This window comes from Gorilla gorilla, chromosome 1, assembly GCF_029281585.2.
Source record: "Gorilla gorilla gorilla isolate KB3781 chromosome 1, NHGRI_mGorGor1-v2.1_pri, whole genome shotgun sequence".
NCBI lineage: Eukaryota > Metazoa > Chordata > Mammalia > Primates > Hominidae > Gorilla > Gorilla gorilla.
This window is the reverse complement of record NC_073224.2, coordinates 124,008,591-124,024,828: the sequence shown is the minus strand read 5'-3', so window position 1 is coordinate 124,024,828 and position 16,238 is coordinate 124,008,591. Positions and strand designations below refer to the sequence as shown.

The window sequence follows — 16,238 nt, the reverse complement described above, 5'->3', positions numbered from 1 at the left end:
CACTGATATTTTATTATGTTCTGGCCAAAACTTAAATGGACATAAATAACCCAAAATTTCAGAAAAAAATATAATTATCCATTTCAAAACTTTTTATAAGCTTTCTAGTAAATATATAAAAGTAGATAAAGTAGTGTAATAAGCCTATATATACCACCATCCAGCTTCAACAGTGGTCAATATATGACCAATATTGTTTCATCTGTACCCCAGCCCCTTCCCCTTTGTCCAGGAGTTATGTTGAAGCAAATTCTAGACATACCATTTCACTTGTAAATATTTCATTATATATCTCTTAAAGATATAAGAACTCTTTGAACACTTAATCTCAGTACCAACACCTGACAAAATGAAGTTCCTTGATATCAAATATCTAATTAGTATTCACAGTTCCTCAGTTGTCTTATAATTTGTTTCTGTAATTTGTAAGTTTGAGTTGGCATTCAAATAAGGTCAGTATATTGGGGTTGGTTGATATTGTTTATGTTTTTTGACCTACAGGTCTCTCTACTTTCCCCTTTCTTTGCCATTTTTGTCACCGTTGCATTGTTATTGAAGAAAGTGGATCATGTGTGTTACATTCTTTCCTATGATCTGGTTTTTGCTGATAATCTGTTATTTTTAAGGAAATAAGAGTAACAGGTATGTAATTATTTAAAACCTGTTTTTAAGTGTATGCAAATGTTTTACTTCATGCTGAAAACTAGCTGTGGAGGTTAACACTTAATTAGGCAGGAAAATTCAGGCATCAGGTGACTTCTTTACATTTTTATTCCTGTTTTTTCTTTTTGGAAGATATCTTGGGGGGGCAGATTATAGGGAGAGGTGTCACTTACCCACTGCTGAAATGCACTGGGCTGGAATACGCCAGCCATTCTTCATCAACAACACCAAACAGTTATTTTGGGCAAAGAATTACAAGAGCAGTTTTTTTGTTGTTGTTGAATCTACAGTGGGAAGCTGGGGTGATTGAATGTGTGCCTCAAGTCCTTTGGCCCCAACACCCCTCTCTCCTTATTTGCTATGATAAGCATTCTCTTGAGGGCTATTCATTACAGTGGAAATATGATCAGAGAATCATCTGGGTTGGAAAAGACTTCCTGAGGTCACCTGGCCCCATCTGGCAACATTAATATGGGATTCCAGCATCAAGTTTCCCAGAACAAGATTGTCTGTTAACAATTCACATAGCTCACATAAACCCCTGGTGGAGTCTTAACCTGTTTTCTCTTTTGTCCTTCAGTGAAATAGATGATTAAATTGCATGTCTTTCTGCTGTAGGAGTGTTACACAACTAGGACCCCAATCCAGACAACACACACATGTGGCTGTGTAGATCTTTAAGATTAATCTTGATTTTTCCCTGCCATCCTCTATAGCACATATACCCTGAGACTCTATTCAACTATCTGTATGTAGTAATGATTTTCATGAAAAATGTTTAAATGCGTAAATATGATGCAATTATTGCAGACTACACCTTTAAGCTACAGTATGTATAATGGTTAATTTTATGTGTCAATTTGGCTGGGCCACAGAATGCCAAGATTTGTGGTCAAACATTATTCTGGGTGTTTCGTGAGGATGTTTTTTAGATGAGGATAACATATAAATCAGTGGACTTCGAGTAGATTGCCCACCATAATGTGGGTGGGCCTCATCCAATCAGCTGAAACCTGAATAGAACAAACAGACTGATCTTCAGAGGAATCTTCTGCATCTGCTCTCCTGGGTCTCCAGCCTGTCAGCTGACCCTACAGATTTTGGACTTGCCAGACCCCATAATGGCATGAGCCAGTTCTTTATGATAAATCAATCTCTCTCTCTCTCTCTCTCTATACACACACACACACACACACACACACACACACACACACACACACACACACATCCTATTGGTTCTCTTTCTCAGGAGGACCCTGATTAATCAGTGTGCAAAAACAAAAAGAAAAGACAAGTATATGTCCTCAATTTATCTGGCTATTTTTTGAAGATGTGTTTTATATTAAAGAGATGCAAAGATCACTGGAGACACCATCAGCAAAATTGAGAGTCTGGCCTCTTCTAGTAAAACCTGACTTTCAGTCACTTTCCCTTTCTAGCCTTAGTTTCATCTCTGTAAAAGAAGGTTAAACGAAGGGATTTCCAAGGTCTGTGATTTCCTGAAATGCAAACATGGAACATTTGAGCCAGCTGCTGAGAAAGTGTCTAGAGATAATAATTCTGAGGGCCGCCCAAAGTTTCTCTTACTAAACAAAACAACTGAGGGTGTAAAACAGTAGTGGTGGTGGAGCACAGGGAATAAAAAACCATCAACAGAAGGATTTCCTGTATATAAGGAAAATATACAGGAAAATGGATCACCCTGATTTATGTCGCAGAAGATTCTAATCAGTTAAATGTAAAATATGGATAGTAAATGCCAACGGGAAAACCTGTAGCTTTTGTGACTTCTCAGCTGAGGGCAGATAGTCTAACTTTGAGGGCACTTAGGATCTGTGTCTGCGCTGCACTAATTCTTATTTCGTGCAGGAGGAATAGGGTGGTGGTGGAGGATTGACATTTGTGATAAGCTGAGGCCATCAAGCCAAACTGAGGGGCCCTAGCCCAACCGATGGACAGGAAATGTCTGACCCCAAGGGCATTTGTGCTATTCCTGATCACAGAGATTGGAAGGAGCCTCAGACTGGTGCTGACCCATGGGGATGTAGGTTGGTTTCTCTGTTGCCTTGGTTTTGAGCCTTCTTTTTCCACCTTGGGCTTCCCTCTCCAGGTAAAAAAAGCAGTAACCACAAGGCTGAAATCATATTATTTTAGCTCCTCTTGTCTGGAGAGTGGGCAACACTTAGGTGCAGTAATCTTTTGGCTGTCCCTGTCTGGAATTAATGTTCACCCTCACGCAGCAGTCTGCCACTTGGGTGGCTGGCATTTTGGGTTGGGCAGTCTGGGTTTGTGCCTGGCAAAGCCAGCTGAGGGGAAGTTCGCCTGCCACGTTTGGTTGTGGACACATTCTGTGTAAGGTGCTTACCCCTTGCTCAGTAGAGGCATCCCCTGCAAATATGGCGAGGTGGCTTTCTTTGCCCTTTGGGTTCCTTTTGACCATAAACTTACCAGTGAGGAGGCAGGACCTTGATGGTCATATCCCCCGAGAGGCTAGCTGACTTTTTACCCAGTTGGTGCTGAAGATGGACAAATGATTAACCCCCTGGAATCTCTGGTTAGACCCCAGTTGTGGTCATGAGTTCAGCCTTTTGAACCGCAGGCTGAAATTGTTTTTCCAGCGCTCTACCCAATCGGGTGTCCCCGCCTGGACTCTGCTATGGAAACGCTCCCTTGGGAAATAGTGGTGGGCAGGGGGGCGTGGGAAGAGGAGGGAGGAAGCCTCCAGCTGCTGCTGGCCGGCCCTGCGTTCCTCTGAGGAGGTAGAGAAGGGACCCTCGAGATGAGTGGGAGACAGGAAAGGAGCTGCAGTCTGGAGGCCAGAGTGGGAGCCTCTCCTGGCCCGCCGCCCGCCGGGCCGCTTCCTTCCCCTGACATGACAGCCCTGCCGGCCTGGCTCCCCGCCACCTGGCAGCGGCCGCCGCGGCACATGACTCCTCCGCCCTCTGCCCTGGGGACTGGCGGGGCCCAGGCGGGGCCCAAGCGGGGGCTGGGAGTGATCTGCTCTGGAACTGGCCGTCCCTGCTGGTCGGGGCTGCCAGGTGCGGCCCGCGCTGCTTCGCTGGGAACTGGCCTTCCTCTTCCCGTCCTAACGCGCTTGGCCATTTGTCCCTTCTAGGAGCCAGCGGAGGGGAACACCTGCTGTCTCTACCTGAGAGAGACGCCGCCTGGGGTTCAGCTTCCCTGGCCTCAGTGTTCTTTACATGTCAAACGGGTCACCCTGATTTACTTCTCAGTTACTGGAGTCAAAGGAGATGGACCCGCTGCAGTGCATAGGAAGGTGCTTAGGTCCGCTCCAAGGAGACACCGCCTCCGCGGTGCCATCCACGCCAGGGGCCGCGTGACAGCTTGGGGTCCGCGCAGAAGGCTGCCTCAGCGAGGCGGCAGCTACGCCCCTGCTTTATCTTTTAGAGGCTGGGAGACTTGGTGCTATTTCTGGCCTTGGTTTCTATGTAAAATCCAGGATGGTGGGGGAGTTGTGTACACTCCTCTGCCCTAACCTCTTCATAGGAAGTTAGGTTAAATCCACAAAAGTGGTGGGGATCTTGTTCAATAGGGATAGATTTCACAGGTAGCCCCAAAGTGGGGGATTTGGCGAATGTGCCAATAAACTTGGTTTAAATTCTAATTCTGGCTCTGCTACTGGCTTCAGTTACCCTCCCCTATCTTCCCACCTCATTCCCTCCCTTCCTCTTTTTTTTTGAGATGGGGTCTTGCCCTGTTTCTCAGGCTGGAGTGCGGGGGAAGGTGGGGGCAGTCTTGGCTCACTGCAGCCCGGAACTCCTGGGCTCAAGTGATCCTCCTGCCTCAGCCTCCCAAGTAGCTGGGACTAAAGACATGTGCCACCACACCCAGCTATTTTGTAAAAAGTTTTTGTAGAGAAGGGATCTTGCTCTGTTGCCCAGGCTGGAGTCTTTTTCTCTTTTTAGAGACACTTTATCACATTCACCTCTGCTCTGTAGCAGTGTCTTCAAAGTGATCTGATTTTTCTTTCAAGTGGGGTTGAGTTTGTCTAGAAGGCTCTTGAGCATTTTCCCAGTGATAGGGTGATAGGCCTTACTTTTTTGAAATTGGGGTAGGGGAAAGAGACATGAAAATATCACAAGTTCTAGAAACCAGGATTTGAGCAGTCTTGTTGAAGTTGCCCAGTCCCACCTTGAAGTGATCTGCATCCAAGAAAAAGGTTTTGTGATGGTGGTGGTGGAATGTTTGGGGATTAAGAGTTTGCTGTGTGGATTAACAAGCTGGAGCTGGAAATGTCTAATGAAACTGACAATGATGCCTTCCTGGATCAACTCACCTGTGTGTCACATGACAAGCTTGAAGAGGACTCAGGAACATTCAAACCCAACCTTCTCATGGAACGGAAGCCCGAAGGGGGCAAATGCTTAAAGTCACACAGCACAATGGTTGTGTTGGCCAAAAACCAGAGTTGTCTCCCTCAGTGATTACAACTAGATGTAGAATTAGTTTTATATGCCCATCACTCTATTGCTTTTCCCCCTTAAACTTCTATTCCTTCTTACTGGGGGAAGGAGAGCTCCCTTACAGATGGTGTACGTTAGGGTTTACTGAACCAGGCACCCACACCCTATTTAGCTTTAGACCTATACTCTGTTTACAGGATGGGCAATCAGCAGCTGAAAACTAATTGAATTTGGAATTAAACCTTTCTCCCTCTACCTAGCTCCCTTCAGCAACTAGTCACTCCCTGGTTCTTGTATCCACATGGTGAGTTGTTCATTAATAGAACCTTTAGCAGCAAGGCTGGGGGAAGCTGTTTGTACTTGCCAAAGGCCATTCTCCATGAACGTAGCTGGGAATAGGTGACCCCCAATTTAGAATGGGGGTGTGTATAATTTTCTTAAGAAGTTGGCTGAAGTTTCATCATAGTTATAACTACCATTTATTGTGTCTCTAACATGCCAGCAGCTTTTACAAACATTAATTTTTGTGGCTCGAGAAACAACCCTGCAAGGTAGGAGGCAGCATCCTTGTTCTTATGGATGCAGAATCTGAGATTCAGCAAGGCTAAGAAACTTGTACAAGGTAAAGTGGCTGGCAAAGAGCAGAGGATTCAAACCCAGGTCAATCTGGCCACAAAGTGATCACACTACCCTGCTGCCCACCGGATATCCAGCTCCAGCCTTGCCTAAGAAAACATGTTGCTAGTTTTTGAGAATGAATGGGAAAGGAGCTGGAACAAAATATGCCTGAATATCTGACACTTTATACCATGGTGTCTAGTGTTTTTGAATATTAAGTTTTCTAGATTGAGGTTATCACAACTCTTGCCCGTGTCTTCCTTTTTATTACTTCTAGAGTAATTGCAGGTTTAACATCTTCTATCATGTTAAAAACAAAGTTATTTTTCTGATTAAAAAATACCTGTTTATGTAGAAAATACAGATGTACAAAGAGGACAAGTCTCAAACTATATACCAGCTTCTGGTTAAGAATGTGTGTACGGGAGCTAGACTTGCAAGGGTATGTATCCCTGCTCTGCAATTTATGATTTGTATGACTTTGGACTAGTCACTTCTGTGCCCATTTCCTATCTGTGAAGTTGGAAATATCCTACTTTATTAGGTTAACATCAAATGAGTTAAGAGCTGCAAAGCCCCCAAAGTGACTGAGAAGTTTAGTAGTTTAATAAACTTCTGGTCTTCCTCTCTGATCTGTGTATACATGTGTAAATATACATGTTAGTATGCATATAAGCCAAAATGAAATATTTTTCAAACCAGCTGCTTTTCGTATAATTACATCGTGATCATCTTTCCTAACTTCTAAATAACCTTCTCCATCACCTGACAATTGCCTAAAACCCCATGATGTGCTGGCATGAATGGAACTGAATCCGTCTTACTGGGCATGCAGATTTCCAGTTTTGCACTAACATAATGCATTTTAAAACAAATTTGAGTAGTTGTTGTGCCATGAATGGTATCTGGGTGACAGGAACTTCAAGCTCTTTTCAGAGCACACCTAATCCTCCCTCCCCTATTCTAAATGAAAATAAGGATCAGGAACTACTCCCTTCGGAGCTCAGAACCTGCCTTAATTCTGAGGCAGCACTGTGAACTTTTCATACGTCAGCCCTAACTCACTGTGGCTCTCCCCTCTCCCTGCCTTCAAATCTAGAAAAACCATGTTTCCACGTTTAATATCTGATGTCTCGGTTCCCAATAAATCACAAATCAGAAAGTTCTGTTTTTCCATTATTGCTATGTCTGAAGTGCCCCATAAGAAAGCCTGTCCATAAAAGGGCTTAGAGGTGAAGCCCTGCTGTTTCCCAGATTGGACTCCTAAATCCTGTCCTTCAGGATGGAGTGCTGCAATCCCTTTTATGTCATGCTGGGCACTGTACCTTTGCTATTTTAGTTTTATGAGATTCTGATGACATGCTTATTTGACTTTATTGACACAGAACCCTCCTGCTGGTCTCAGATTGGTAGAAACCATTGATTAGTCCCCTCTTAACTCCCCCTGCCCCCCGCCCCGCCAACGCCTGCACTGTTTTCCACTACTAGCAAATCAATAGGTCATGTTTAATGACACTACTCTTGCCTATCCACTTTCAGGTGTATTATATTTGCAGACTCAAGGGATGTACTTGTCTATTGCGTCCGAGCTCCAAAGAGGCAAGAGTGATGGGCAGAAGTGATTTGGGGTCAGTAGTCATGGAGTATACCTCTTAAAAGGTTTACAGCTTTAATGAGATTTTTCTCCTACTGTCTTAGACAAGAAATCTCCAAATGTTGGAGACTTGGTGCTTTAAACAGTATACATTCTAAAGGAATTCAACTGCATTTCAGGACCTGTTGACTGACCAACCTCAGACACAGCCATATCCTAAGACATTAAAGGAAAGGGCTTGATGTTCCAATTTAGGGAGCGTATCATCATCTCTCAGAAAGAGTCTAATATGGTGACGAGTCTGCCAAAATTACAGAGGGGCTAGCATGTCTTTGGGGTGTGCTGGAATGGCATCAGGACTTAAGAGGAAAAATGTGTGTATTACACGCTTGTAAAACTCAAAGCATCAGTTACTCTCTGCAGTATTTTCCAAAGTGCTTTTTCATTAGTTTCCTTCTAACACCCTCCCTGTGAGAAAGGTTAAGTAGCCTTACCCTTCTTCCACTCATGAGGACACTGGAACAATAAGAGGTTAATTGACTTGCTTTGGGCTCTCTACAGTGAGGCTGACCCAGCTGGAATTTCCAACTTCCGCTGCCTGGAACTCCAACTTACCATTCCAAAGGCTCTGTAGAACCAGGGCCACCTCAGAGAAGGCCTCCACAGAGGCAGGAAGAGCTCCCAGCCAAGCAAGGGGCATCTTGCTCAGCCATGTTCTTGCTGTTTGGGGACTCCTGAGGCAGAGAGCTAGTCTCTTCAAAGTTACAGTCCAAGATCCTCGACCTAGAAACTGTTTGGCTGCCTGGAGCTAAGCTGTAGGAGTGATGGATGGCAGAAATAAATTATTTTTGGCTCAACTGCTCAGTCTTGGCAGGGGGCCCTTTAAGTTTGAAATGTTATCCTGACATCTACAAAAGGTTTAGGAATCTGATGTCATTTTCTCCCTATGATTCACATGTTGGCCTTTTCTGTAGAGGGGTTACCAATTATCTCTGGTGTATGTTCCTGTTAAGGGTTCTCTACAATTCGGATACTGTAAAATATGTAATTAGGATGATAGAGATGGCTTCTAATATAGAGGGTCCCCTGTACCTCTTTTTCTTGGCCCCACCAGGCCTACTTGAATCATCTTGGCTCACTCCTCCCTGCAAAGCAGATCCTCACTACAAAAGCCAGGTTGGTGGTGCTGTTGGTGACATGGTCTTAGACAAGAAGTTACTATACTTGATGCTTCTATTATTCTTGTGTCTTGATGTACTTTTCCTCTGGCTCCTTAAATTAGCCAAAATACTTGCACGATAACCAAAATACTTGCAAGGTTGCTGTGGGCTGGAGGCGAGCAAGCTTAATAAGAGTATGAAAAGCATGGAACTTTGAGGCAGCACAATTGCTTAATCCCCACTCTACTGCTTATAAGTTTATGTAGCCTTGGGCTAGTGGCCTCTTCTTTTGGAGTTTCAAGTTTTCTCAGCTGTAAAAATGGGAACATCTAGTTCACTGTTAAACTATAAAACCACACTAATAGACATCCATATCATAGCCAGAAGATCAAGATTTGGTCCAGTGAGAGTTGGCATCCAATCTCATAGTGAGGTTGTCACTGTTCTTCTGCCACCCAGTCCACCCTCCTTTGCACTCACTTGTTTACTTTAAAATGTGGAGTGAAGTGGAGGTTTGCCATCTGGGGCTTGGAACTCCATACATTTTATTAGACTTGGAAATTAAGGCTAGACGTGGTGAGGGGATGAGACCAGACTGACGTGACCTTTCTTTGTGTTTTTCTGGAGCAGGGATTCCTGGTCACCTCCCTTGCTCTTTTCTTCCTGGATGAAACAAGAAGATAATCAGGGTATCTGTGCACACCAGGACTCAGAAGACAAAGGGATGGGTTCTGATTTTGAGGACTCTGAGGGCAGGGAAGGGGACCCAGAAGAAAGAGAAATGGGCTCTAATCCACATGACACAAACAAGAGAGAAGGCCATCTGGAGCTGGAGATGGGCTCCAACCCACAGGACTCAAGGCACAGGGAAGCAGTGCCCGACATATGCACAGGTGAGGAGAAAGCTGGGATTTCTATGCAAGTTGCCAAATTTACACTTACTTCTAGCTCCTCTAGAATCATAACTAGGGACAGCATTCTCTGTAAGGGAGTTCCATAGAGGGGACCATTAAGCAGGATTCTGTACTGACTTGCCTTTCTTGTGTTAGCCTGAAGAGCATCCTTTTTTTCAGCCCAGTCTGAGGTGAGCTGTGAAGAGGCTCACTCACTGGCGCAGTACTTTACAGTGTAGAGAATGCTGCTATAAATTAACCCCTGGAACAACATTACAGTAGAATTACCCAGCTAGTAATAGAATCTACCTCACAGGGTTATTGGGAGAGTTAAACGAGTTGCTGCATATAGAGTTACTAAGCACAGTACTGTGCAAATAGGAGGTATCCAGATGTTTACAGTTACGTCCTCATCTCCCTTTGCAGATAAGTCATCTCACTGGTAAGTGACCTGCCTAGGTTCACGTGGCTAATTCCCAAAGTGCCCATGGCCTCTGCTAAATGCCTTACTCTTACTGACCTGAAAGAGTGAATGCTGGGCCTCCACCCACCTCCTTGTTTCTGTCTTTGGGCATTCATTACTTTATCCTGCTCAGTGCATGCTCTGGGGACAGAAATGAGCTAAAATACTTTATGGCCAGGACTGAGAGGTTACATTCCTTCCCCTGTGACACAGTCCCAGACTCCCTGCTGCCCTCCTCCGCAGTGCACACAAGCATGTGGAGGAGGGCACATGTGAGGCCTTTCACATCTCAGCAACTTCCCTCTGCTTGGGGATACGCAGCCAGAGACCAACAGGTGTGTGTCCTGGACCAGCCTCTAACCTGGGCTCACCAGCTCTAGGCTCTGTAATCTCTTTCTCTATTCCCCACTACTATCCCCCTCCCCCCACCCATAGCAAAGTCCTGAAGGTGAGTTCAGTTTTTTGTTCCATCATAAGCTGTTTCAGACTGACCAAATGTACTTTAAAAATTAGTCCTGAGGGCTGGGCGCAGTGGCTCATGCCTGTAATCCCAGCTCTTTGGGAGCCGAGGTGGGCAGAAAATGAGGTCAGGAGATCGAGACCAGCCTGACCAACATGGTGAAACCCCATGTCTACTAAAAATACAAAAGTTAGCTGGGCGTGGTGGCATGAGCCTGTAATCCCAGCTACTCAGGAGGCTGAGGCAGGAGAATCGCTTGAACCCAGGAGGCGGAGGTTGCAGTGAGCGAAGATTGTGCCACTGCACTCCAGCCTGGACGACAGAGCAAGACTCTGTCTCAAAAATAAAAAGAGAAAAAGAAAAAATTAGTCCAGGGCCTGGTTAGGCCAAGTGGTCTTTCTCAGGTTGGCAGACTGTTCTTGTCTTTTGAGACTAGAATCTTAAAAGGCATTGGTAGCTCTTGGAGTGAGTAAACCTTTTCTCCTGAGATCTTACGTAGTGTCCCACCTGGCACAGACTTGAATATCCTGAACACAGGCAGTCAGGCCTTCAGATGGCTCTGCTAGGCAGTGCCTTGGGTCCAGCTAGTGGGGCCTGGGCCCGAGGAGGCTGCCTGAAGAACGGGTGGGCAGAGGGGGCAATGAGTGCACTCTCCTTTAGGCCTTTCCCTGGAGGATCCAGTTGAGAGAGGCTAAACTCTCAGGGGGCCTTGGAGGGGCAGGGATCCAGAGTGCCTGAGGGAGGGAATCACAGTTTTATTACTGAGGTTTCCTCTGGGCTTATCTTTTGAATGCCAAGTATAGTAATCCCCCACTGCCACCTTTTTCTGTTGCAGAGGGGCAGCTGAGTGAGGAAGAAGGCGTTTCTGTCCGTGGGGAAGAGGATGACCAATCTGGTGTAGCTGACATGGCGATGTTCCCAGGACTGTCTGAGTCTGACAGCATATCCCGGAGCCTCCGGGAGGACGACGACGAGAGTGCTGGGGAGAACCGGCTGGAGGAGGAAGAGGAGCAGCCGGCCCCTCCCGTACTTCCCTGGAGGCGACATCTCTCCCTGGGGAGTCGGCACCGAGGTGACAAGCCCGCCCACCGCCGCTTCCACCGGCTCCACCACCCCATGGCCGTGGACCTCGGGGAGCTGGATAGCCTGGTGGCCAGCATCATGGACGCGCCCACCATCTGCCCCGACTGCGGGGAGAGCTTCAGTCCTGGCGCCGCCTTCCTGCAGCACCAGCGCATTCACCGCCTGGCTGAGGCCGCTGCCGCCGCCAGCCTGGAGCCCTTCGGCCTGGCGGGCGAGTGCGACGCGATGGTGGGCATGATGGGGGTGGGTGTGGCGGGGGGCTTCGGGGCCGGGCCCCCGCTGGCCCGGCCCCCGCGCGAAAAGCCCTTCCGCTGCGGGGAGTGCGGCAAGGGCTTCAGCCGCAACACCTACCTGACCAACCACCTGCGCCTGCACACGGGCGAGCGGCCCAACCTGTGCGCCGACTGCGGCAAGAGCTTCAGCTGGCGCGCCGACCTGCTCAAGCACCGGCGCCTGCACACGGGCGAGAAGCCCTACCCGTGCCCCGAGTGCGGCGAGGCCTTCAGCCTCAGCTCGCATCTGTTGAGCCACCGGCGCGCGCACGCGGCGGCCAGCGGCGCGGGGGCGGCGGCGCTGCGGCCCTTCGCCTGCGGGGAGTGCGGCAAGGGCTTCGTGCGCCGTTCGCACCTGGCCAACCACCAGCGCATCCACACGGGCGAGAAGCCGCACGGCTGTGGCGAGTGCGGCAAGCGCTTCAGCTGGCGCTCGGACTTGGTGAAGCACCAGCGCGTGCACACGGGCGAGAAGCCCTACATGTGCTCCGAGTGCGGCGAGACCTTCAGCGTCAGCTCGCACCTCTTCACGCACAAGCGCACGCACTCGGGTGAGCGGCCCTACGTGTGCCGCGAGTGCGGGAAGGGCTTCGGGCGTAACTCGCACCTGGTGAACCACCTGCGCGTGCACACCGGCGAGAAGCCCTTCCGCTGTGGCCAGTGCGAGAAGCGCTTCAGCGACTTCTCCACGCTCACGCAGCACCAGCGCACGCACACGGGCGAGAAGCCCTACACGTGCATCGAGTGCGGCAAGAGCTTTATCCAGAGCTCCCACCTGATCCGCCACCGCCGCATCCACACGGGCAACAAGCCGCACAAGTGTGCGGGCTGCGGCAAAGGCTTCCGCTACAAAACGCACCTCGCGCAGCACCAGAAGCTGCACCTGTGCTAGGGGCTGGGTCCGCGGGAGGCTGCCGTCTGGGGAGCCTGTGGGAGGTAGATATCCTGGGACTGACCCAGGGGAAGGAAGTGGGGAAGGGGCGGGAGGGACAATCTGAGAGTGACTGGGGAGCCTTTGGTGTTTGGGGTTTCCTGAAGTGGGAGGAGTGTTGGGTAAGTTGGTCTTTCCCGGTGCTATACTTGCCTCCTCTCCATGGAAGAACTGTTCAGGAGATGCGCTTGGGGTGATGACTTCCTTAAATACACGCTGTAGGGGGTGAAGAGCTTGGAGGACCAGGCGCTTTGAGGACCTTGAGGAAGGGCAGTTCGTGGGCTGGGGTGGGAACAGGATGGCGGGCAATAGACTAGGGTAGGCCGCGATGGCCTGTAGAAGGTTGCGGGGAGAGGGTTTACATGAGGGTTATGGGGCGAAATAAAACCAAGTATAAGTGATTCTATCTTGGTCCCACCAAGAGTTTGCCCGATCTCCACACATCACCTGTTGTCTCACAAAAAGTAGGGGAACCTTGTCAGTCACATAGGACAGGATATTTAATGTACTTTTCCTTTCTCTGAGCCACAGTTAGCTGCTATTTTGAGGCATCCAAGGGAAAGTGGGCTGAAAAACGCCACACTCATTTCAAGGGGCAATGTCTGGGGTTTAGAAATTCATTTATAACTGGTTCTCTGATGTGGGAAATCCTGATTCTGTCCCGGGTTCTTTGCTACTTCCTTGAAAATACTCTAGCTTCATGCTGGGTCAAGGTGGTTTACCTGGATGACCCCCCTCCCCCGCCCTCGCCCCATCCCAGGTGTGTGCCACACCCAGTATTTCTTTCAGGTCTCAACGGTGGTGTTTTAAGTGCAGGGAAAGGGAGCAATCACAGCTATGTGTGACTTTCCTTTTCCCACCTCACCTTGATGTAGGTGTTTCAAGTGAACTTTAGACCAGCAGTTGCCCAGTGACCTGCTAAAAAGTCAACTAGCTCAGAGTTTTGCTGGCCTTTATGTGAGAAATCCAAGAAAGTGTTCACTTTTTTTGGGATGCAAGACTCCTTGGTCTCATTTGCCTTCACTTTGCATTTGTTAGTGACCTCCACTAACCCCCACTTCCATGCATATTGACGAGGGATCTAGTCTAAGTAAGAATGTCTTTTGCCTGCGCGTGGAGGCACAGTAGAAATCTCAAGGCTTTACCCAGAAGAGCCCAGTCAGGGAGAGGTGTAAATGCAAAATTGCCAAATAGCACAAACAATGAATGTTTTCTGGTTGTTATATAGATGCCAAAATAGCACTTTGATATTTGCAAAGTGCTTTATGCTTTTTAATAATTGTTAGTTGTTTCTCACATCATTGTGAGTTAGATCAGTATTATGACCGCTGTCTTAGGGAAGGCCTGGGAACAGGAGTGTGCAGGCTGTCCTGAAGAGAGGCTGAGGACAGTGTGAATAATTGTAGCCTGACCTTTTGCATTCTCCAGCTCAGCTGCTAGGAAGACTTACTTGTCATGATTTATATAATAAAATAAGGACACCGAAAATTCTTATGCTTGATGAAAAACTTAAGGCTAGCCTAGAAGGGCCAAACATGTCCTTATTGACAAAGCTGGTCTTTGTCGCCTAATTAGGGTATCCTAGCTATGTTCCATTTCTAGTAAGGGCCTGTAGTTAGATGACTCTTGTATAGATTTCAGTTACTTATGCTGAAGATCCCTGTGCTAGGTTAGCCTTTAGAAGTTAGAGTTGTGGAAAGCGGTATTGTTTTCTTCACTAGTGATTGTTACCCTACACATTTCATGGAAGCATCTTCACAAAATATTGGACACAGTGGAAGGGGGCAAAAAAGCTACGAGATTGTTTTTACACTTTTAGCAAAGTTTCTGTGGATGCTAGTAATTTATACTTGATCAGTTGTATTCTAGTAAAGAACCTCTTTGGGGACTGTAGGAAAGCATGTTTTTGTGGTTATTAAAACACTTAAAAATCCTGATAATTCTGGGCTTGGATAATGCCTGTTGATCTTGCCCTCTTAATCAGTTTATTGTTATTCACAAATGCAAATAAGTTTTCAAACTATAGACAGTTTTCAAAGACATTAATTCTCGTTTTCTTCTAGTCAGGAGTAATACAAGCAAACAAGTGTCCGTTTTGAATTCTGATTTGTAATCTGAATACTAAGCATATTAGACCCACCTGAAAATAATATAGCCAATTTCTAGGTAATCTTACTGCTTTGTGGGTTTCTTTCCATGTACATCTACCTCTTCCAGCTGTTTTAAGTTTTCTCAAGTCTGTGCCTATGAAATCTCATCCAACTTTTGATTATTCATGGATTGATTATCCGCTTTTTTTTGTTTTTTTGCTGCCATTGCTATGCCTGGTCTCGTCTGCATGAAATATACTACATATCAGCAACTTTAGAGAATGGGTTCAACAGGGAGTGGAGAGTGAAGCTAATGTAAAATAGTTTAGTGGCAGTGGGAATCTTTGGACTTCATTTACCTCTCTCATTATTTCTATTACCATGGATAAGAAAGTCAGCTGCTACGTTGATATCCCTTCTATGAGCACATTCTTAGCAGAAGAAAACAATCCAACTACCAACACCCGACTCTATTGGTGCATTTAAAATGTGATTCCATTTTTTCTTACAATTCTTCAGGGAACTTACCTGCATTAAGTGAGGTTAAATGCATTCAGGAGGTTGTTTCTTCTATCTAGTTTTAGAATAATATTTCTTTGGCAAACCCTGCTAACTGCGGTTCACCCTTGAAAACGTTAATCTGAGGACTTTTTCCACCAACTCATTAATGATGGTGGAAGCAAGTGTATTATTTGTTTCCTGGAGAATTTGATGAAGAGCAGTCTTCCTCTGCTGCCCTTTACTAAGCAAAACCTGGAGCAGTTTAAATAGGCTAAATGGTTTTGATTAAATCTTGAGCTCCGAGTTGGAAGGAGAAAATGAGAAGTTAACCCCTTGAGCCATGTGGTCTCTTTACAATCAAGAGACTGTACATATGTGAAAAAATACAAATTAAGGACCTGTGTTCATAGACAATCTAAACTGTGTTTCTGAAGTTTGTGCACATTTTTCTTCACTGTAATGTTATTTTACAGCTGTTTGTTAAAATAGTGAATAATTTAATGATCGTAAAAGTAACAGGTTTCGTGTGAGTGTGCTTGTATATGTGAGAATTGCCTTATTTTCAGGTTGTTTTATTTAACGATGGTTCCTTGGACAGCATTCTGGTGTTCAGCAACCAATATGGAATATTTGTCATTAAATCCATATCAGTCTTTTACCATGTCATTCTTCTTTGCCACACATTAAATGTCACTCAGCTCTATCTATGGAAGCTATGTTCTTGTAGAACAAGGGTTGACAAACTACTAAATCTGCCCTGCATATTTTTGTACATAAAGTTGCATTAGAATACAGTCATGCCCATACAGGCACATTTGCATATTATCTGTGCTACTTCACCCTGAATTTGCCGTGAGTGGGCCTCTGCCCACATTCCAATTAGAAAAACTGTACCTGGTCAACCTGGAATTCTTGAGGTTTGATTAGTTTAAGCTACAGATTTTTTTAACCTTGGAGAGCTTTTTGGATTGTTTGCCTTTTAAATGAAGAGAGCAATTAATTGGAGTGAGGCCTAAGTTCCTGTAGTTTTATAGAAACTCCCCAGGCGATTTTAATGAGCAAACAGGGTTGAGAACTCTGTAGGAC

General features: G+C 46.4%; 1 protein-coding gene across 2 annotated transcripts in view; it reads left to right on the top strand.

Annotated features, from left to right (window-relative positions):
• Positions 1-15,810, top strand: part of ZNF697 (zinc finger protein 697) — a 29,118-nt gene extending 13,308 nt beyond the window's left edge. The window contains exons 2-4 of one of the 2 annotated variants that reach the window (XM_055355639.2): positions 502-642; positions 9,090-9,352; positions 11,111-15,810. In XM_055355639.2, the coding sequence (XP_055211614.1) occupies positions 9,127-9,352; positions 11,111-12,522 (1,638 nt within the window). In that variant the 5' untranslated portion in view covers positions 502-642; positions 9,090-9,126 and the 3' untranslated portion in view covers positions 12,523-15,810. The remainder of the gene's footprint in view (positions 1-501; positions 643-9,089; positions 9,353-11,110) is intronic. The other variant, XM_019021112.4, reaches the window with a different exon arrangement.
• Positions 15,811-16,238: the final 428 nt, after the last annotated feature.